Genomic DNA, 23,582 nt, shown 5'->3' on the forward strand with positions numbered 1-23,582 from the left:
GTCCAGCCCCCTGCTCAAGCAGGAGAACCTACACCATTTCAGACAGGTGCATGTCTAGTCTCTTCTTAAAAACCTCCAGTGATGGAGCGCCCACGATTTCTGGTGGCAAGCTGTTCCACTGGTTAATTGTCCTCACTGTCAGGAAGTTTCTCCTTAATTCCAGGTTGCTTCTCTCCTTGACCGGTTTCCAACCAATTTTTCTCGTCCTTCCCTCTGGTGCTCTGGTGAACAACCTGACTCCTTCTGCCTTGTGGCAGCCCCTCAGATACTGGAACATTTAAGCGTGATGTTGCGTGTGATTTTTTTTTTCTGGAAATCTCCAGGTGTGCAACTGTGTGTTTGTATTGCAGAATTGCATTCCCTCCCAGTGATTCATAATAGCTTCTTGTTTGGTTTTGTTAAGATAACAGCGTATTCTTGGTATGTCTCTTTGTCTACACCCAGAGAGGGCAAAAGATGTCAATTTTTAATATGGCTACATTCTCACATTCAGGAATAGAGCTTTTCCCAGCTCAGACAGCCAGCTCACAGCTCTTAAACTTTGAAACTTTATCTTCAATAACACCAGTATATCAAAGATGATAAGCTCTATCCCAACTTTCTAAATAGATGTGCTGGGTTAATTAATTTCTTTTCTCCTTATTCTCCTTTTGCGTTCTGTACCTATATTGGAGGGTGTTTAGAGCAGTATTTAAGGCACATTAATTAAATCAATGAACACGTGAATGAATGAATAAATAAATGATCAACCTTGGCAACTTTCATATGTGTGAACTACAACTCCCACAATTCCTCAGCCAGCACGGATGGACTTCAATTCTCAGAGACCCACACATCTTAAAGCAGTCAAAAGTTGGAAAAACACCCATTTACAACAAGAGCGTCCGTCCCTGGTTGACCTGTCTGGCCTACGAAACTAATGGGAAGGGAGACCACTAAGAAATTTCGAAAGACTGTAAATCAGACTGTCGTTGAAAATGATGACGGCAAGAAAACCATGAGGCATACCGGTCAAATTGTAAAGTCGCAAGATCTGTTTTTATTTTTACTACATCTCTTCCTGGGGATCTGTCCAAAGATTTTTAGTACTGAATAGAAAGATGGAATAGTAATCAGGGCTGCTGTCCAGCATTATTCAGAAAATAATGTATGTGGCAGCGAAGGGATTCGGCTTAAAAATGGAAGGTTTAATTCCACGGAGTTGACAATGGTGTGAATTTGTGCTAAACTTGGGCAAAAATCTCAGCCCGTCTGCTCTGAAATTGGCCAGCAAAGAGGATAGTAGAAAAATGAACGTGGCTGCCACAATTGAATTCTTGCATGAAAATTTAATGCCCTTCTAAATGCAGAATGTGGGTTATCGTGCTCATACAGCATGCTTAACCTGACTGTGAGTTCACTCATTGCCTCTTTGGGAAAAGTGAATCTTCAGCTGAGGAAATGGGCTGAATTCATCACAAAGCCCGTGCTGGAAACAAAGCAAAATAAAAACGAAGCAAAAAAACAACTCAAGATTGTTTATTTATAACATTTGTGAACCGCCCATCTCTGTCTGGTTGGTCTATGCGCAGGGGTAGGCAACCTCGGCTCTTTTATGACTCGTGGATTTCAACTCCCAGAATTCCTGAGCCAGCCATGATGAGGGGAAAGGGAGAGGTTTCCAAGCTGAGCCATGCTGTCTCAGGAATTCTGGGGGTGGAAGTCCGCGAGTCATGAAGGGGGCCATAGTTCCATGTTGGCTCAGGAATTCTGGGAGTTGAAGTCCACGAGTCATGCAGTGGCCAAAATTCCATGTTGGCTGAGGAATTCTGGGAGTTGAAGTCCACAAGTCATGAAGGGGCCAAAGTTTCTCTCATGCTGGCTGAGGAATTCTGGGAGTTGAAGTCCGCCAGTCATGAAGGGGCCATAGTTCCATGTTGGCTGAGGAATTCTGGGAGTTGAAGTCCACAAGTCATGAAGGGGCTATAGTTCCATGTTGGCTCAGGAATTCTGGGAGTTGAAGTCCACAAGTCATGAAGGGGCCAAAGTTTCTTTCATGCTGGCTCAGGAATTCTGGGAGTTGAAGTTCACGAGTCATAAAAGAGCCAAGGTTGCCTACCCCTGGTCTACGGTGTGAAAGATTACGTATGTTTGTTGTGTGAATATAGCTGGGAGGGGGGATGTCGGAGAATTTCAACTATGACAAGCCTACCTTTTGTGCGTGAAAGAAGCTGAAAATCCTTCCTTCACCCAAAGCACTGAGTCATGAGGTAGTTTGTGGGGTTGTGTGAAAACAGCCACTTTGGCTTCTGGATCACAGAGTATGGCTTAGCCTTAGTGCACGGTGTGAATCCAAGGCTTCTGGTTTAGTTCACAAAACATAGCTCAATTTGATTCTGGATTCACATCACGGAGATCAATTTACTATAAAATTTATCCCTTGACAGCAAGGTGGAAAAAACAGAAGAAGATGGGTGGATTTCAATTCCCAGAATTCCCCAACCACCCTTGCAAGGACAATTATAACAAAAAAGGGTTATCATTTTCTGAAACTGTTGCACACAACTCCATAGATACAATATATATACGATAGAAAGGTAGGAAGAGGTAGACAGACAGATAGATATGGATTGACATATATATATGAATAGATAAATGACAGATAGATAGATAGATAGATAGATAGATAGATAGATAGATAGATAGATAGATAGGCAGGCAGGCAGACAGATATGAATGGACAAATAGATATGAATAGATATATATATTAGAAAGATAGATGATAGATGGTAGACAGATATAGATGATATAGATAGACATATATATAAGTAGAAAGATAGATTATATAGATATAGAAGATAGATAGATAGATAGATAGATAGATAGATAGATAGATAGATAGATAAACAGACAGAAAGACAGACAGAAAGACAGACAGAAATAAGTAGACAAAAGTATGGATAGATATGAACAGATAATAGATTTTAAAAAAGAGAAAGGCAGACAGAGAGTGAAAAACAGATTTAACATTTTCTTTTATCCTGTCCCATTATATAAAGCCAGGGGAGAAACAGAAATATATTGTAAGCCAGGACCAAATAGCAGTACAGACAATTTCTCGCAGTCTGAAATTTTGTGTCTCTCGCCTCGCTGTTTGTTGATGAAGCTTCAGACACGACTCAGCGCTGGCGAGGCTGCAGATTATGGTAAAGCCCGTAACGGAGGCTATATAGCACAAGAGGGACTAGCAGCTTGAGTAAGACGGAAGAGTCGTTCGCCCCCACCCAGCGTTCCAGAATGGTACACTCCACCTTCCTCTCTCTTTCTCCCCCCCCAATGCAGATGCAAAGTGATACGGTCCGCTCTGAGCACCCCTCCCCCCACCCTAACCGTGCCGACTGGAATGGTACGATCCAATCTGACCCATCCCCCCCCCTTTTCCGTCGCCTGAGTGGACCGGTCCTCCCCCCTCCCTTTTTCCCGGGGACCGCGCAGGGAGAGAGGAAAAGCCCGTCGCCTCGACCGGGAGAGCCGCGCCCCACTGAGGACTGTCGCCTTGCGAAAGCCTTGCAAAAAGCCTTGGAAAAGCCGAAGCCGGAGGATCCGATCCCCGCCGCCAGGACCACCCGGCCCAGCATCCTCAGCCGAGGCGGAGAGCATCCTTCGGCCGGGCGGGGCAGGGAAGGGTTAAAGGCACCCGCCTGATTTCTTCCCCCCCCCTCCCTCCCCGCCCCACTCAGCCCATCTTGCGCCTGCGTGCTGGCGCGGCGGCAGCTGCTAGCCCCCTCCCTCCTCTTCGCCATCCCGGCTGGGTGGGGCAGCTTTCTCTGCCGCAGCCCCCGCCGCCCAGACCGCCTTTGGGTTCTGCAGGGGCTGCGCCTCGTTGGGCACCGGCCTTATTTTGGGGTGGGGGGTGGGATATCTATCTCCCCCTTCCCTTGCTCTTCTGCAGGCTTTAGAAACAAGGGGGGGGTGTCTGCCTGCCTGCTTGCCTGCCCCTCCCTCCTACTTCTTCCCTAACCTGATGGAGGGGGGCAAATTAGCATCCCCTTAATTGGGGAGGGGTCTTTTGCTTGCCCTTCTGTCTGGAGCATCCTCTGCATCTTGCAATTGGGGAGGGGGGGTCTTGGGGAAGGGAGGCTGGGCTTGCCCAACAAAGGGGGGGGTCTGGAGCCAGTGGAGGAGGGGGTCTTTGGGCAGCGGGTCCTGGGGGAGTAGGGGGGGGTCTTCATTGTCTAGAGGGGGGGCAGTGAGCAGGCTGGACCGTGGCGGGGGAGCGCGGGCAGGACCCCACGGCCGAGATGGCTTGGCCGTGCATCAGCCGGGCGTGCTGCATTGCCCGCTTCTGGAACCAGCTGGACAAAGCCGACATCTCCGTGCCTTTGGTCTTCACCAAGTACTCCGAAGCCACCGAGCTGCCCGGCACGCAGGTGGTCTTCCAGCAGCAGCAGCCGGCCCGCCCGTTGCCCTCGGCCATCGACACCCAGCCGGCTGCCCTTGGCGGTGACTCGGATGGCCTCGCCAGGCCTGCCTCGGGGGCCGACCCCGGGCCGGGACCCCCGCCCAAAGCTGGTGCCCCCGCCCAGCCCAAAGATCCAGGCTCCCAGGACTCGGTGATGCGGCACGATTTCAAGGCCTGGAAAGTCCAGGGGCCACAGCCCAGCTGCAAGCCCAGAAGCGAGTACCACCCGTCGGATCAGCCCTTTGCCAGACAGAGTCAGTATCAGAAGGACTTCCGTCCTTGGCCCATCCCCAAGAGAGGGGACCACCCCTGGATCCCCAAGGAGATGGCCATCCCGGCCGCTGTCGAGCTGGACAAAGGAGCCAAGGAACGGTCCAGCAGCTGGGAAAGAAGAAACCGGGCGCAGATAGACCATGATCGGCTGGAGCGAAGGAAAGAGGAGCCGGCGGGATTGTCCACCTCCGAAGAAAGGTTAAGCAAGGCCAAAAAGAGGTCCCACCTGTCTGAAGACCAGGCTTGGCCCCCCCAACAGCCGCCGGCACCTTCGGGGAGCCAGGAAGCCGGGAAAGGCCGAGCGGTGGTGGACGCCCTCAACCGGCAGATCAAGCAGGAAGTTACGGGCAAGGTGACCACCTCCTCTTACAGGTGAGGACCCCCAAAACATGCATGGCGGGGTTAAGGGATGTCTTGAGTTTCATCCCTATGGAAGAAAGACTGTCTCCTTTGGCAGATCTGGGACCCGGGGCCCCCGGTGTACTTAAAACCCGTCCATTTAGTGACCGTTTTCACACTTTATGACGGTCGCAGCCTCCCCGCGGTCACCTGATCAAAAGCTCAGAGGCTTGGCAACTGGCGTGTACCGGTGACGGTTGCAGTGTCTGCTGAGGTCAGGTGATCCCCTTTGGCGACCGTCTGACACGCCAAAGTCAAGGGGGAAACCAGTTTCACTTAACAACCGTGTTACTCGCTTCGATGACGGCAGGGATTCGCTTTAAGAACCGTGGGCAAGAAAGGTATCGTGAGGCAAAATTCATTTAAGACGTGCCTCGCTTAGAAAGGTTGGGTTCAGTTTGGGTCGTTAAGTTGAGGATTACCTGTATGGACAACCGTTTGTCTGAAATGGTGTAGGGCAGGGGTCTTCAAACTTGGCCCTTTTATGACTGGTGGACTTCAACTCCCAGAATTCCTCAGCCAGCATGACTGGCTGAGGAATTCTGGGAGTTGAAGTCCATAAGTCATGAAGGGGCCATAGTTCCCCCATGCTGGCTCAGGAATTCTGGGAATTGAAGTCCCCAAGTCATGAAGGGGCCGTAGTTCCCCCATGCTGGCTGAGGAATTCTGGGAGTTGAAGTCCACAAGTCATGAAGGGGCCGTAGTTCCCCCATGCTGGCTGAGGAATTCTGGGAGTTGAAGTCCACGAGTCATGAAGGAGCCAAAGTTTCCCTCACGTTGGTTGAGGAATTCTGGGAGTTGAAGTCCATGAGTCATAAAAGGGCCAAGTCTGAAGACCCATGATATAGGGTTTCCTGCCTGAGCAGGGGGTTGGACTAGAAGACCTCCAAGGTCCCTTCCAACTCTATTATTATTATTATTATTATTATCATCATCATCATCATTATCATTATCATTATTATCATATCTTTGTTTAATTGTCCAGGGGTGATAGGGAGGTGTCAGCTTCAAATTCTCATGTAGCCACAGTGGTTTAGCTACTTCGGCTAAAGAACTCTGCATTTCCAGAGGATCCAGCATGGAAACCTGTTAGATATCTGGAATTGTTTTAGTTCAGCCAGGATGTTTTTTAGGGGTGATCAAAAACACCCCCATAAATATGTGCTGAAAAAGTCAGGGCACCTATAAGATTAGGTGCTTCCTGCTGCAAGTTAGTTAGGACTTGCATTCCTATAATGATGCTTTTTAACTCTATTAAGGTCTATGTTGGCAGAGTTTCCAGTAAGACTTACCTGGTTAAGTGAGTTGTGAAAACTCTAGCCTGGAATGCAAGATTCTTTGGGTGCCTCTTGCTTTATTTTTCAGGTAGTCCTCAACTTACAACAATTATTCATTTAGTGACCATTCAAAGTTAACAATGGCACTGGAAAAAAAATGATTTATGATGGTTTTTCACACTTGTGAAAGTTGCAGCATCCCCGTGGTCCTGCGATCCAAATTCAGATGCTTGGTCACTGACTCATCTTTATGACGGTTGCAGCGTCCCGGAATTATGTGATCCCCTTTTGCAACCTTCTGACACAAGTCAGACGGGGACGCTGGGTTCACTTGACAGCCATGTTATTAACTTCACAACTGCAGCTTTTCACTTAACAACTTTGACAAGAAAGATTGTAAAATGGGTAAAACTCACTGAACAGCTGTCTCGCTTAACAGAAATGTTGGGGTCAATTGTGGTCGTAAGTTGAGGACTACCTGTATTTTGGTCCGGAAGTTGGGGAACCCTGCCCTACACCATTTCAGACAAATGATTGTCAAATCTCTTCTTAAAAACCTCCAGTGTTGGAGAAGCCACAACTTCTGGTGGCAAGCTGTTCCACTGGTTCATTGTTCTCAATGTCAGGAAATTTCTCCTTAGTTGCAGGTTGCTTCTCTCATTGATTAGTTTTCATCTGTTGTTTCTTCTCCTGCCTTCTTCAGGTGCTTTGGAGAAAAGGTTGACCCCCCCTTCTTTGTGGCAGCCCCTCAAATACTGGAAGATTGCTATCATGTCCCCCCCCCAATTCTTTTTGATAGGCTGGACAGATCTAGCTCCTTTATCCGTTCATCATACAGTTCAGTCTCCAGATTTATGATCATCTTTGCTGCTCTTCTCTGCACATTTTTCTAGGGTCTCCAGTGTTGGAGCATTCACCGCTTCTGGAGGCAAGGAGTTCCACTGGTTAATTGTTCTAACTGTCAGGAAGTTCCTCCTTAGTTCTAGGTTGCTTCTCTTCTTGATGAGTTTTCATCTGTTGTTTTTTCTCCTGCCTTCAGGTGCTTTGGAGAATAGCTTGACTCCCTCTTCTTTGGGGCAGCCCCTGAGATATTGGAAGACTGCTATCATGTCACCCCTGGTCCTTCTTTTCACTAAACTAAACTAGATTTCTGCCTGCTGGCCTCTTTCCATCTTTTCCAAACAAACCAGGATAGAAATTAAGATAGAGGAGGGGAAACTGGAGGTGCAGTATTCCAAGTTGGTCAGGATAAACACTGCCTTTTAGGAAAACCGAGGTGTAGGTTGGCATGAAATTCCATCACGTAGTAGGTATTTCTGACTGCATATAACTGTGCAGATTAAATGGATGACCTGGCTAGGGTTGTGTAAGGAGATCCATTCAGAATGTGCAACTGCACGCTGGCTGTAATTTCAGAGTTTTTTTCCTATGCCGCAGAGAGAAAACTGCTAGCAGCAAACCAAAGAGTGCAAAAAGGCCTCCTGTTTCTCAAAGCTGGAATGAAGTTAAAAGTTTGCTTCAGAATTTTATTTGGCAATTGGACCTTTGGCGAGAAATCCTGGGCATTTGTGTCTCGGGCAAGTTGAGATTCACCTGGTCCAGAAATTTAAAGGGAGACCATTTGGATAACATTCACAAAGGGATGAAATAAAGCCCTTTGCTGGGTGTCTTTGGGCCAGTCCCTCCCTCCGTCTCTCTCTCTCTCAGCCCAGCTCACCTCCCAGAGTTGTTGTTTTTGTTGTGGGTAAAATAGGAGGAGGAAATTGTGGATATGTTTGCCACTTTGAGTTATTTGTAAAAATAATACAAATTAGACCGATTAGATAGATAGATAGATAGATAGATAGATAGATGGATGGATGGATGGATGGATGGATGGATGGATGGATAGATAGATAGATAGATAGATAGATAGATAGATAGATAGATAGATAATAATTTGTGTAGAATTGCACATTTTTTTTGTCTGTGTGTTCACATTCCTCTTTGTTTGGGACTAAGCTTTTTCTGCATTGAGAAACAAACCACGCCTGGCAGAAACTGCTGGAGCAAATTTGGTATTTGGGCTGCAGCAGGCAAGGCCATTTTATATCTGGACAGAGGGTCCTCATTTAATGACCAGTGGCTTTGTGACTCTTCAGGTACGAGAAATCCCTCTTAGAAGGTACTTAGGATCTGGTTTTGAAGTTAAGGATGGCTGCAAAAAGTTTCACATGATCACATTTTTGGGGTGCATGCCAACCAGCTCATGTTTATTGCTGTTTTCTGCATCTTGCAATTATGACTATGATTTTCAAGGTTGGTTTTTTTCTTCTTCTTTTTTTGCTGGTTTCCAATGTTTATTACCCGTTACAGCAAAAAGAACCAGTTTTATCTAGTGGTTAAACGCATCAGGCTAGAAAACGGGAAGTCTTGAGTTCAAGTTCTGATTTAGGTATGAAAGCCAGCTGGGCGACTTTGGGCCAATCACCAGGAGATCGTGAGTTCTAGTGCCTCCTTAGCCATAAAAGCTGGCTGGGTGACTTTGGGCCAATAACCATATTTGCTTAATAAGGATGGTATTCGCTTAATGCCCGCTGCAAAAAGATCATAAAATCAGGCGGGGTGACCCACTTAATGACTGCCAACACTTAACTACTGTAATCACGAGCTCAATTACAGGCGTACGTTGAGGACCACCTGTAGAAGAACTTATAAAGAGACAAAGAAATGTCCATGCTAGAAACTGGAGCCCATCACACACACACACAAAAAAAAAACCAGGAAAAAAATGTCTGAGCCTTTTGCTTTGAACCACGCAAAGCCTCCGGGAATTGCAGTCTGATGCAATGGAGCTGCAAAGAGGATGCTGGTAAATGGGAGGAGAATTATGGAGAGTGACTTTCGTCAAATCTAAACCAAGAAGAAAATATACAGAGGCTGCTTATATTAGGCCCATCCCCAAGCTAGGGCTTATTGTTGGTATAGGCCTTACTTTTGGGGAAACATGGTACGTGTCAGTTGCTAAACACTCAAAATTTGATCACGTAACCGTGGGGATGCTGCAATGGTCGTAAGTGTGAAAGTCAGTCATAAGTCATTTTTTTTCAGTGCCCTTGTAAGTTTGAATCATCACTAAACAAATGGTTGTGAGTCTAGGGCAGGGGTAGGCAACGTTGGGTCTTTTATGACTTGCGGATTTCAACTTCCAGAATTCCTCAGCCAGCATGGGGGAACTATGGCCCCTTCATGACTCGTGGACTTCAACTCCCAGAATTCCTGAGCCAGCATGGGGGAACTATGGCCCCTTCATGACTGGTGGACATCAACTCCCAGAATTCCTCAGCCAGCATGGGGGAACTATGGCCCCTTCATGACTTGGGGACTTCAATTCCCAGAATTCCTCAGCCAGCATGGGGAAACTATGGCCCCTTCATGACTTACGGACTTCAACTCCCAGAATTCCTCAGCCAACATGGGGGAAACTTTGGCCCCTTCATGACTCGTGGACTTCAATTCCCAGAATTCCTGAGCCAGCATGAGGGAATATGGCCTCTTCATGACTTGTGGACTTCAACTCCCAGAATTCCCGAGCCAGCATGGGGGAACTATGGCCCCTTCATGACTTGTGGACTTCAACTCCCAGAATTCCTCAGCCAGCATGGCTCAGCTTGGAAACCTCTCCCTTTCCCCTCAGCATGGCTGGCTCAGTAATTCTGGGAGTTGAAGTCCACGAGTCATAAAAGAGCCAAGGTTGCCTACCCCTGGTCTAGGGCTACGTGTATTGTGGTGGTGATTATTATTTTCCTGTTCTCTTTATGCTTTTCTGCTCCCCCAGAAATGAATTTCGACCGTGGACGGACATCAAGCCGGTGAGAGCGATCAAAGCCAAGTCTCAATACGAGCCTCCAGATGACAAAATCATCCACCAGACAAGCTACAGTTCCCAGTTTACTGCCGAGGGAGCAAAGCCTGGCCCGCCAAATAACAAATTCCTGGAGCACCGAAGAATACGCACTCTCTATAGTGAACCTCAGAAAGAATCTCCAAAGGTAAGGAGAGAGGCAGGAAGGCCTGGAGACGATCATTGGCATTCAAACCTCTGCAGGAGATCATAGCTTGCTTTGAGACCCAGGTGTAGATGTTGCCCCTTTGACATGCAACATAGTAGCACACATCAAAAAGGGGCAAGGCAGGCATTGTGACACCGTGAAATAGTTTTCTCTCTCTCCCCAATCCTTATAGAATGGCGAGAAAGGGATCACAAGAGAGTAAGTCGGCACATCATGGGGTCTCTTTCTCCACTCTCCTCATAGAATGGAGCAATTGGAGAGAAAGGGATTGCAAGAGAGTAAGACAGCACACCATGGGGAATTTGCTGGGCTGTTTGCATGGTGTGCTTGTGGCTGCCAGCACACTGCTTTTGATGTGGCCCTGTCTGTGAACGGTGCTGCTGAAAGATTGGAGAAGTGGAATCTGAGATATAAGGGGCTCGACGCTAAATGAGCTTTTGCGGTTTAGGAAAATGCAAAGAGATTATTTATCCAGCTTATTTTTTTTTTCACCTGTCTGATTACCTTCCTCAGCCATTCTCATCTCTCCTGAATACACATTAATGTATATTTGCTTACTTGCTGCCTTGTATCACCGTAGTCCAGTGGTTCTCAACCTTTTTAATGCCGCGACCCCCAACCGGTCGTAAGTCGAGGACTACTCAACCGGTCATAAGTCGAGGACTACTCAACTGGTGCAGCACCGTTCGCAGAATGGGACTTTTGGCGGGCTCAGCAGGGCAGAGACAGCCTGGACAATTCCTATTGGCTTCTGAAAGCCAATAGAATTAGACTCTATTCAAGAGAGTCTATTCTATTGGCTTTCAAAAGCCAATAGAATAAAAGGGAGTAGCACAGCTAAGGAAAAGGGGGGAAAAAATGGCGGACTGCGTTGTTTGGTGACCCCCGTGAAATGGTCGTTTGACCCCAAATGGGGTACTGACCCACAGGTTGAGAACCACTGCCGTAGTGTCTGGATAATCCCCTGGCATTTCCTGCCTCCTCCGGGCACTTCTGTTGCCTCTTATGTGCAATTCTCTATCTAAATTCACTTTTTCGCACTTTCCCTCCCTTCCCTGTGTCTGTCGTGACCGTCCTTCACCCTGATGGACTTGTTGGTTCCGACCAGGTGGAGAAACCCAGTCCTCAGCCTTCTAAGCCAAAAAAGACGACCCCAAGCCATAAATCTGTGAAAAAGCCCAAAGATAAGCAGATGGCAACCAGCCGGGCATCCAAGAAGAAAAGCACGGAAGCAGCCAGCAGAACGCCAACGGCCGAGGACAAGGAGAAAAGTAAAGAAATTAACAATAAGTTGGCTGAAGCTAAAGAGTAATTCACTGCAGTTACTTGGCTGTTTTTCCTGTCTCTCTGTTTATTTCTCCTTCCTTCCTTCCTTCCTTCCTTCCTTCCTTCCTTCCTTCCTTCCTTCCTTCCTCGCCACATAATTAATTAGAGACTTCTAATCAGCGTATGCTCTGACTGTATTAGAAGCTCTTTCTGTTGGGTTTTTAAGGAGATAAAAAATCTTCTTTAATGGGCAAGGAAGAGCACATTTCTCCACATGGGCATGACGGTTTTAGCGGAAAAATGGGAGCAGAGCTGGAGGTTTCCTCATCCTAAATTTATGAAACAAATTGGGTGGCATCTTTGCTTCTAAAACTCAGGAAGCTGGTTGGGTTATAGGCAAAAAGGATGGGGGGGGGAGAGAAGAGGCAGGTGTTTTTCCAAAGGAAGCAAAATGGGGTGTTAAACTATTTCCAGCTCTCTTCAAATCAAATTCACATTTCCAAAGCTGGGGAAACTGCAGCTGTGCTGAAAGACAATCCTTAGCAATTATTATTATTATTTGAACTGGTACAACAGCCTGACACACAAGATAATATCTACAACACAAACTAGGAAATACAGGTAGTCCTCAACTTAACGAACACAACCGAGGCTCAACATTACGTTGCTTAAGCAAGACAGTTTGTTCAGTGAGTTTTGCCCCCATTTTACGACCTTTCTTGCCACAAGTCGTTAACTGAATCACTGCAATTGTTAAGTCATTAACCCAGCTCTTAAGTGAATTATGGCTTCCCCCATTGACTTTGCTTGCCAGAAGGTCGTAAAAGGAGATCTCGGGACACTGCCACCGTCGTAAATACGAGTCAGTTGCCCAGGCATTTGAATTTTGATCACGTGACCACGGGGATGCTGCAACGGTCGTGTGAAAATTGGTCCCAAGTGTGAAAGTTGGTTCATAAGTCTCTTTTTCCAGTGCCGTTGTAACTGTGAACGGTCACTAAATGAACCGTCGAAAATCGAGGACTTCCTGTATTAACAAAATCGCAAAATCAATAAATAACACCAGGGTTTCCTGCCTGAGCAGGGGGTTGGACTAGATGACCTCCAAGGTCCCTTCCAACTTTATTATTATTATTATTATAAATAAGATTCCAAAGGCAACATAAGAGACTGGCCCCTGGCATTCATGAACATCTGGGTGAACTGCCTCATGATTTTTTTTTTCCTCACAGTTTGAATAAACCAGATCCTCAGCCCTTGCTATGAATTAAACAAACATTTTCAGTCCTGATCCGCACGTTACATGCCTGCTTGTGCAAATCCTTCTCTGTCCGTTCACACTTGCCTGACCCCACATAACCTTTTAACACTTTTCAATTTAAATGCTGGGTCAGTCTTGGGAGAGCAGATGGAAGGTAATGGTGCTGATCCAGATGTGCTGAGATCGGCCTCACAAAAGCTTTTAATAATAATAATAATAATAATAATAATAATAATAATAATAATAATAGTAGTAGTAGTAGTAGTAGTAAAGTTGGAAGGGACCTTGGAGGTCATCTAGTCCAACCCCTTGCTCGGGCAGGAAACCCTACACCATTTCGGACAAATGGCTGTCCAGTCTCTTCTTAAAAACTTCCAGTGTTGGAGCATTTACTGCTTCTGGAGGCAGGTTGTTCCACTGGTTAATTGTTCTCACTGTCAGGAAGTTTCTCCTTAGTTCTAGGTTGCTTCTCTCCTTGATTAGTGTCCACCCGTTGCTTCTTGTCCTGCCTTCAGGTGCTTTTAAGAAGAGGAGAGCCATTTGTCTGAAATGGGGTAGGGTTTCCTGCCTGAGCAGGGGGTTGGACTAGATGACCTCCAAGGTCCCTTCCAGCTCTGCTGTTCTGCTATTCCCTTTTTTTTTTTTTTTTGCTCTCATGCATATGCCTCCAAGAAGAGTAGATCCATCAAAATGGATCTATCAGTTGTCCTGGTTGATTCATTTTCCCAATTCAGCCCAGCATTTCTTCCCCCCCCCCAAAAAAGGGACATTGGATCTTAGGAATTTCAGGTTTTCCACCAATCTCTCTGCTCTTGGCATTGTGTGATCCAGGACAGAGTTTTTATTGGAAACAAATGAAATAGGAAGCCGGCATTAGAGGCCTCGTTAACTCTCCCTTCTTGCAAACTAGCCTAGCGCAGGGGTAGGCAACCTTGGCTCTTTTATGACTCGTGGACTTCAACTCCCAGAATTCCTGAGCCAGCATGAGGGAAACTTTGGCCCCTTCATGACTCGGGGACTTCAACTCCCAGAATTCCTGAGCCAGCATGAGGGAACTGTGGCCCCTTCATGACTCGGGGACTTCAACTCCCAGAATTCCTGAGCCAGCATGAGGGAACTGTGGCCCCTTCATGACTCGGGGACTTCAACTCCCAGAATTCCTGAGCCAGCATGGCTCAGCTAGGAAACCTCTCCCTTTCCCCTCAGCATGGCTGGCTCAGGAATTCTGGGAGTTGAAGTCCACGAGTCATAAAAGAACCAAGGTTGCCTATCCCTGGCCTAGTGTGAGTGAGGATGTCCATCAAACATGCCGTTTTGCCAGTGGGGAAAAATATCCCTGGCACCCATTTTGTGAAGGCGCTCACGACCTGCTTTCAGAAGTCCAGATGTGACAGGTTGCCTATCAAAAAACTCTTGACCTGTCTGCTCTAACGCTAAATATTGCAAGTGGGAAGAACTGTGGGGACTTTAAAGCCACCCATCTTGACAGGGCAGAGACTGTTAAAAATTCCATCCAGGAGCGATAATTTATCATCAGTTATATATGCATCATCATTTAACATGGAACAGATTGATTTCATTTCTTTCGGAGAGGGGGGGGAAAGGTGATAAACCTGCCACGCTAAACTTAAGCTGAAACTGGGAGAAATTAAGACTTTTTTGGGATCATTAAGATGTTTCCCTTGCCCATTTTGGATTAAAAAAAAAGAAAAATACAAAAGTATAGAAAAAAATATTTTCCCCTTCTCCTCCTTTGCAAGCAAAATCCGCCACATTTTCTGATATTTTTTTTTAAAGTTTGAAACCGTTCCTTGGCAGACTACGATAATCGGTTCTCGTGCTTGAGCAGGGGGCTGGACTAGAAGACCTCCAAGGTCCCTTCCAGCTCTATTCTATTCTAAACATTCTAAAAACAGCCGTGACATTTCATTGTTTCTTGGCCCCCAAATCGCCAATTCGATTGGGAAATTACACCAACCTAAAGGAAAAGAAGATTTTGCGAGGAAGGAAAGACTAATAATGCTCCAGAGATACTATATCTTGGATTAATTATAAGGGTTATTTCTAGAGCATGAGATTTTTTTTTAAAAAAAAAAACAATACGAAAAATAAGTAGAAATATTGGCCAGGGAGATTGGAGAAATAAGCAGAAATAACTGTTTGCTAGAATTTCCAGGCTAGGAGATATTATTTAATGGGGGGGGAGCACTAGGGATTGGGGGGGGCTGATGGGATGGGGAGGGGGTCCAGTTGTATGATAATATGGGTAACCAACGTGGTTGGCTTGATTCCTGAAAAAAAAAATACAAAAAAAAAATAATACTTGTAGCCTTTTGTGTGTGATGATGTCTGCTAGGGCTTGTGCTGGAATGCTTTCCACTTATAAAGTACGTGTCACGATTACTCTTAACGATGTTATTTCTAAGCCTAGTTGTGCTAGAAATGTAGAGTGTGAAGTTGTTAGCCAAGATTGTGTGTATGTCAGGAAAGGGGGCTGGGGGTGGGAGGGGGGGGGACGGGAGGAAAGAGGGTGAGATTTTTAAAACTCCAGGGCTCTGGAGAAATTTAGGAAAACTCTCAAAAACCAGTTTGACCTTAAAAAATAAATAGTAAAAAAATGCCGATATGATGACGGTTTGCTGCACGCCAAATGCAAATTTTATCCTCGGAGGGCGGATTTTGCGTCCCTGTATGATCCAGCAAAATTCATTTGGGGAAATGGAGGTTGAAATGATATCTACAGGTTGTCCTCGACTTACGACTGAGCCCAAAATATATGTCGCTAATCATGTGAAAACCTCCCCCCAGGGGGACGCTGCGACCATCATAAATACAAGTCAGATGCCAAATGTCTGAATTTTGATCCCATATGGGTGAAAAACGGCCATAAGTCCATTTTTTCCAGTGCCATCGTAATTTTGAACGGTCACTAAACGAAGCGTCTGTCAAGGACTTCCCAAATTGATGTAGAAACAACGGCAAACCTTTTCAAAACCTGCAAGAAAAAAGGAAAAGATTTCTTAGTTTGATCCAGCCACGCTTATTTGCAATTTGCCAGGAGTGGGAATGGGAAAACCAGCATGGAAAGTGCTTGATTGACAGCTTGGAATGGCCCAGAATGGGAAGCAGATGTCTGTCTGTTCCCCTAACTCAGGGTTCCCCAACCGTGGCAACTTTAAGACTTGTGGACTTCAACGCCCAGAATTCCCCAGGCAGCCATGGAATTCTGGGAGTTGAAGTCCACAAGTCTTAAAGTCGCCAAAGTTGGGGACTCCTGCTTTAACTGGCTTATAAATTCAAGGAAAGTTCAACTGTATGTTAAATTTTGGGAGACTTTGATCACCCCAATTGCCCCCCAAATTTACGTTGCTCAGTGAAACACTTGTTAAGTGAGCTTTGCCCCATTTTATGACGTTTCCCACCATAGTTGCTAAGCAAATCCTTGCAGTTAATAACCTGGTTGTTAAAGGGATCTGGCTTCCCCATTGACTTTGCTTGTCGGAACGTCGCAAAAGCGGATCGCACGTGACCCCGGGGCACTGCGACCGTCGTAAGTACGAGTCAGTTGCCGAGGGTCTGAATTTTCATTCCGCGTCCCACGAGGATGCCGTAGCGGTTGCAAATGTGAACACTGTTTGTAACTCCCTTTTTCCCGTGCCGTTGTAAGTTTGAACGGTCACTAAAGGGATCGCTGTAAGTCGAGGACTACCTGTATGTGTGAAAGGTGCATTTTTATGCCTGTCAACTACCCTGCTGCTCTTTGATGCACAAAGACATTCCTGCAAGGGCACACGTGATCGCTGTTGCCGTTCAGGACCCCCATCTTTTCCTCTGAAAATACTGAATATTCTTCTGAAAAGAAAAAAAAAAATGGCTCCGGTAGACACCGTCGGAAATTGGCACGGCCTTTCCCAGCTGGATTATTTGTATGGAAACCAAGATCTGTAGCAGATGGTGATTAGCTAGATTGTGGGTTAGGAGGAGAAAAATAGGCAAGCATGCTGAGGTCGCACTCCCTTAAAGCACCCTGCAAGTTTTGTGGTTGCCTTCCACATCCGCAACACGATCCTGAGGAATATTCCTTGTAGATCCGAAGCAGGCTAGGAAATCTGAAAAGACTTTGACAGTTTTCAAGGAGGGGAGAAGCTGTCTGTCAAGGCCAGATTGTGGAAGGGGAAAAAAAAAAGAATATTTCTCCATTTGGATTTATTAGTTAAATGCAGCGTTCTTGGTTTTTCTCTGATCTGGGTTGTTTTCTTTCAGACGTTTCATTACCCAGCTAGCTAACATCATCCGTGCTAGAAGGGAGTGAGGTTTGTTCTCTCTCTTTATAAATCCCACTCCCTTCTAGCACGGATGATGTTAGCTAGCTGGGTAATGAAACGTCTGCAAGAAAACAACTAAGCTCAGAGAGCATCCAGGACAGTTTAATCCTGAGCTAAAAACATTCTCTTCTGTCGATATGAGTTCAATAAAATGTAATCACTGTCTGATCTTTGTGTAACCTGCACAGTAATGAAATATCCCCTTCTTATGGATACAGAAGAAGCAACAGTCATCTACAAGTGTTTTCACTTTGCTGGTTAACACCCAAGTGTCTCTTTTAATCCCAGGCATAAGCTGTCTGGTTTTTATGTTCTATGCTAATGTTATATTCTCTTTTTTAGAACGGTGTTTCTCAAACTTGGCCATTTTGAGACGTGTGTGGACTTCAACTCCCAGAATCCTCCAGCTGGGAGATACTGGGAATTGAAGTCTATATATGCTGGCTGGAGAATTCTGGGAACTGAAGTCTATAACATGTTGGCTAGGGAATTCTGAAAGTTGAAGTCCGCCCATGCTGGCTAGGGAATTCTGGGAGTTGAAATCTACACATGCCAGCTGGGGAATTCTGGGAGCTGAAGTCCACACAGCTTAAGTGGCCAAATTTGAAATCTTCTGCTTTACAGCATCATTTCCAGATTGGTGCCCAGCAGATGAGTTTAGATGAACAGTCCCGAGATTCCACTCAGAGTTGCAATACTGAATGGAGACAAATTTGTCAAAGTTTAGTTGCTTCTTGTTGTTGTTTTTTTAAAGTAAATTTTGTAAACGAAGTCCCATTCATCATCTTCAGGCTGGTGTTTTCAGCTTCGTGCTTCGAGCAGCAAACAACTCTATATGTATATGTATGTATGTAGGTCTTTGGTTATTTGGGTTTTCTCCTGCGTCAAATTGGAAGTGTCTTGGCGACGTTTCGACGAAGTCTCATTCGTCATCTTTAGGCTGATGTTTTCGTCACCTTCAGGCTGATGTTTTTGTCATCTTCAGGCTGGTGTTTTCGGCTTCTTGCTTCTTTGTTCGTAGAAGCACGAAGCCGAAAACACCAGCCTGAAGATGACGAATGGGACTTCATCGAAACGTCGCCAAGACACTTCCAATTTGACGCGGGAGAAAACCGGAATAACCAAAGACCTACATACAAACACCCGCGAAAGCCTCAGAAAATATATATATATAATTGTCATTTTACAAAAAAAGAGAGAAACTTTTGCTCACAATTGGGTGCATGATTGCTATGTGTTGCTCCAAATATATATATATATAATTGTCATTTTGTCTGACTGATCCAGGAGGGTCTCTAATGGGGAGACGGGGGAGCTGATGGATAATTTATACAAACCGTGTACTTTTAAGACACTTTTGTACATTAAAATTCCCACGAACGTCTAACAAACTTTCCTCGGGGACAACACGTTTTCAACTAACGCAAGTAGCCTGCCCTGCAACGTTTTGAGAACTGCAAATAGAAAAAGACAAGTTTTTTATTTCAACTCTTGTTTGTAAAATGTTGAAATGCATTCCGTTGTGAATGAAACGAATTCCTTCCCCCAATTTCTTCTGCTTTTGGGGATACCTGTTGGGCACCAGTGGGAAACGAATGCTGTCAATCAACTGGATGATTCTTCTTCTTCTTCTTTGTAAAAGAAGATTATTGTCTTGTAATTCCTTTGCATTCCTTCTGTAAAATCTTGGCTGGCTGGCTTCTCATGTTCCTTTCGAATCTCCCGTATGCCTTTGGTTGCTTCCCTGGTTACATCATCTCTGTATTTCGTTTCTTGTACTGTACTGGATGTTCCACCCCCCCCCCCCTTCGCGAGACGGTGCTAAAAATCCTTTCCACGGCTTTGTAGATACTCCATCCTCTTTGACTTTGTGCAAAGAAAGAGATTGAAATAAACGCCACAATCACCTGCTTTGCTCACATCTGCAGTATTTGTGTTAAGAAACGGGGTGGGGGGGTGGGGGGTGGGGGACTCCGTTAAGCATCTGGGATCCTAACCCTGGGAGACAGATCCCGAAGGATCTCAAGTGGTGAGATTATTTATTTGATTTTTATCCTGCCTTTATTACTTTATAAGTAACTCAAGGTGGCAAACATACACAATATACTCCGTCCTCCTCCTATTTTCCCCACAACAACCCTGTGGGGTGGGTTTGGCTGATTGACCCAGTGTCACCCAGCTGGCTTTCATGGCTAAGACAGAACTAGAACTCACCATCTGGTGATTGGCCCAAAGTCACCCAGCTGGCTTTCATGGCTAAGACAGAACTAGAATTCACAATCTCCTGGTGATTGGCCCAAAGACATCCAGTGGGCTTTTATGCCCAAGGCAGAACTAGAACTCACAATCTCCTGGTGATTGGCCCAAAGTCATCCAGCGGGCTTTAATGCACAAGACAGAACTAGAATTCACAATCTCCTGGTGATTGGCCCAAAGTCATCCAGCTGGATTTCGTGCCCAAGGCAGAACTAGAATTCACAATCTCCTGGTGATTGGCCCCAAGTTATCCTTCTGGCTTTTATGGCTAAGATGGAACTAGAACTCACCCGCTCCTGATTTCTAGCCTGCTGCCTTAACCACTAGACCAAACTGGCTCAATTCGTTGGCCTTTTAATGCAGGATTCACAAAACTGAAAATTTCGAAAATGATCGAACCTGTAAACAGTTGGCAAATGAATCCTCTTTTTAGTCAATCAGTCGTGGCCGATAACTTTTTGATTAGAAGGGGCTACAATGTTACACGCTTACCTAGGAGTACAATATAAACTAGGGTACTTTTTTTTTTTTAGCTTGCATAACTTAAGATAGATGGACTTCATCTCTAGAATTGTGAGCTGCCCAGAGTCATTTGGTTGAGCTGGGCAGCTATAAAAATGAATAGAATAGAGTAGAGTAGAGTAGAACAGAATAGGAATAGAATAGAATAGAATAGAATAGAATAGAATAGAATAGAATAGAATAGAACAAGGAATAGAATAGAATAGAATAGGAATAAAATAGCAATAGGATAGAATAGAACAAGGATCAGAACAAGGAATAGAATAGAATAGAATATGGAATGAGTATAGAGTAGAATAGAATAGAGTAGAATAATATAGAACAGAATATAGAACAGAACAATATAGAAGAGAGTAGAATAGAATAGAGTAGAATAGAATAGAATATGGAATGAGTATAGATAGAATAGAATAGAATAATATAGAACAGAATATAGAACAGAACAACAGTATAGAATAGAGTAGAATAGAATAGAATAGAATAGAATAGAATAGAATAGAATAGAATAGAATAGAATAGAATAGAATTGGAAGGAACCTTGGAGGTCTTCTAGTCCAGCCCCCGGCTCAGGCAGGAGAACCTATACCATTTCAGACAAGTGACTGTTCGATTTCTTCTTAAAAACCTCCAGTGGTGGAGTGCCCACAATTTCTGAAGTCGAGCTGTTCCAGAAATCGTGGACGCTCCATCACTGGAGGTTTTTAAGAAGAATGGAATGAATGAATGAACGAACGAACAAACAAACACCCAGACTTTTCTAGCTTGGGGAATTCTGGGACTTGAAGTCCACCCATCTTCAAGTTGCCAAGATTGAGACATACTGATTGACAGGAACAATCTTCATGCTGCACGAAGGGAGAAAGACTGCTGAATGAGCAGGTGGCTGATTTTGGACGTGCACGGAAGGAATCCAATCTCATCCCATATTCATAGAACAATGTAAGAAATATCCTTCTCTGTGTTGGATTCTTACCAATACGCCTTGAGAGTCAAAGGGACATTCAACCCTAGACGCCTAGATCAGTGTTTCTCAACCTTGACAATTTTAAGGCATGTGGACTTCAACTCCCAGAATTCCACAGCCAGCATTGCTGGCTATGGAATTCTGGGAGTTGAAGTCCACATGCCTTAAAATTGTCAAGGTTGAGAAACACTGGCCTAGATGAACTTCCTTCAGCTAGTGGTGAAACACACACTGTTCACACATTTTTGGTAAAAAATTTTATTAAGATGTTTTTATAATTTATATATATATCCAATGGGGATGCTACAACGGTCATAAGTGTGAAAAACGCTCATAAGTTACTTTTTTCAGTGCCGTTCTAACTTAGGTCGCTAAACGAACGGTTGTAAATCAAGGACTACCTGTACAGTTATAAATTTACCTCTTACTCTTCGGTTACCACTTCTTCTTTCTATAATCTATTCTAATGGTCAATAAACCAGGTTTTTATAAAAAAAATAATAAAGGCGGGATATGAATAAATAAATACGTTCACACAACATGCTCAACTACAAAAGCTGCCGGCAACATTTGTGCAACCCGCTAAGCAATCCTCTCTTATTTTTGGATTTGGATTTGATTCTACTTGATTTGACTTCTACAGTTGCCCACGTCAACAAGTGTCAGCATACCTCATAAAACATAAAAACAATTAAAACATTACAAGCTTCTCTATTCTGTTCTATTCTATTATTCTATTCTATTCTGTTCTATTCTGTATTTTTATTCTATATTCTATTGTATTGTATTCTATTCTGTATTTCTATTCTATTCTGTATTTCTATTCTGTTCTGTATTTCTATTCTATTCTGTTCTATTCTGTATTTCTATTCTCTATTCTATTCTATTCTATTATTGTCCTATTCCTTATTCTGTCCAATATTCTATTCTATTCTATTCTATTCTATTCTATTCTATTCTATTCTATTCTACTCTACTCTACTCTACTCTATTCTATTCTGTATTTCTATTCTATTCTATTCTGTATTTCTATTCTATTCTATTCTATTCTATTCTATTCTATTCTATTCTATTCTATTCTATTCTATTCTATTCTATTCTATTCTATTCTTCTGTCCTATTCCTTATTCTTTCCTATTCTATTCTATTCTGTATTTCTATTCTATTCTATTCTGTTCTGTTCTGTTCTATTATTGTCCTATTCATTGTCCTCTATTCTATTCTATTCTATTCTATTCTATTCTATTCTATTCTATTCTATTCTATTCTATTCTATTCTATTCTATTCTATTCTATTCTATTCATTATTATTCTATTATTCTATTCTATTCATCTCCAAGGTCCCTTCCAGCTCAATTCTGATTCTAAAACATCTTTAAGTTGCTAAGGTTGAGAAACCCAGTATTCGAAGTCCAGCTCTGTAACCAATCAGAATTGCTTTGAAAATTTGCATCACTACATGCAAATTTGATGATTTCCCCCCCCTCTCCATCCATGTCAGTGAAACTTTAGACTGCAGTTTCAGAACCTCAACTAATTCCACCGTATGTCCAACTCTAACAGCAAAGAACCCAACACATTACAACTGCAGGCTGAATTATAGTAACATTAAGCTTTCATTAAAAAAAAAGCCTATATGATTTCTAACTACCAAATATATTCGTAGCAATAGTTAGTAGGAATCTTCTGAATCTGAAGCCTGGGTTTTTTGCAGCTGCATTCATCCAATATGCTAAATTTAATCCAGGTTGGGTTTTTTGTTTTGTTTTGTTTTTTCCCCCGTAAGGACAATTCCAGCTCATTGAGTTTTTTGTGCAAATGTTAAAAAATAGGCTCCTTCAGGAAGCAAAGTGTGTGGGGTGGGTGAATCCAGCCAGACAATGGGTCAAGAAGCACTGAAAACTGATTTTTGTTCTTGTTTGTAGAATCTAAGCAAGGGCCAAGTTGCACAGCTGAATTTGCACAAATCAAAATAATTATTTTTATTGAATACCACATTAGGACAAAATTGTGCTGGTGGCTGTAGCTTGATTGCCAAATAATAGGGTTTGTTTTTTTTAACTAACCTTATGGGGGAAGACGCTATTCTATTTTTCTATTTGTTTTTCTTTTCTCACCCCATTTTTTAAAAAATCTCTTATTTCCAGGCCCCCCGATAAAACCATTGATGCTACAGCTAAGGAATCCAAGTACTTTACAACAGGAATATCCTATGGAGGCTCAGACCTGAGCAGGAATTGAAACAACCTACTGGCCTGCTTGTGAAAGCTTATTTGATTTATTTTTAAATCAATAAATGGTTGCTGAGATGTTTGGTGGTCTTGGACATCATTCCTAGAGGGAGGTTGAGATGCATACTGTGTGTCAAGTTGCTTTCCGTCCATTTATCTGCAATAAATATGGCTAGGAAGGTTTTTAGAGAAAAGCAAGGTTTTCTACTTAGGCAAGAAAAACCAAAGATATAAATATGGATTAGGTGAATTAGTCCTGCTTTATAAAGCCTTAGTAAGGCCACACCTGGAATCCTGCACCCAGTTTTTGTAATC

The 23,582-nt window shown here is 44.1% G+C and overlaps 1 protein-coding gene across 2 annotated transcripts; it reads left to right on the forward strand.

Moving 5' to 3' along the window:
- Positions 1 to 4,228: 4,228 nt before the first annotated feature.
- MAP6 (microtubule associated protein 6) lies at positions 4,229 to 23,345 on the forward strand. Of its 2 annotated transcripts, XM_039318835.1 has the most exons (4): positions 4,229 to 5,086; positions 10,208 to 10,421; positions 11,551 to 11,713; positions 23,184 to 23,345. In XM_039318835.1, the coding sequence occupies exons 1-4, from the start codon at positions 4,281 to 4,283 to the stop codon at positions 23,264 to 23,266; spliced, it is 1,266 nt and encodes a 421-aa protein (XP_039174769.1). In that variant the 5' UTR covers positions 4,229 to 4,280; the 3' UTR covers positions 23,267 to 23,345. The 2 variants fall into 2 exon arrangements, with proteins under 2 accessions (XP_039174769.1, XP_039174770.1); XM_039318836.1 differs by lacking the exon at positions 23,184 to 23,345 and having other exon boundaries at positions 11,551 to 13,286.
- The last annotated feature ends 237 nt before the right edge of the window (positions 23,346 to 23,582 follow it).

The sequence above is a fragment of the Crotalus tigris genome, unplaced genomic scaffold (assembly GCF_016545835.1).
Source record: "Crotalus tigris isolate CLP2741 ecotype Arizona unplaced genomic scaffold, ASM1654583v1 scf7180000021573.356075, whole genome shotgun sequence".
NCBI lineage: Eukaryota > Metazoa > Chordata > Lepidosauria > Squamata > Viperidae > Crotalus > Crotalus tigris.

Excerpts from the sequence above, each read along its gene's own strand:
- MAP6 (XM_039318835.1), top strand. The coding sequence starts at position 4,281 with ATGGCTTGGCCGTGCATCAGCCGGGCGTGCTGCATTGCCCGCTTCTGG. Across the intron at positions 5,087-10,207 it reads GTGACCACCTCCTCTTACAG|AAATGAATTTCGACCGTGGA; the intron begins GTGAGGACCCCC and ends CTGCTCCCCCAG. Across the intron at positions 11,714-23,183 it reads GGCCGAGGACAAGGAGAAAA|GCCCCCCGATAAAACCATTG; the intron begins GTAAAGAAATTA and ends TCTTATTTCCAG.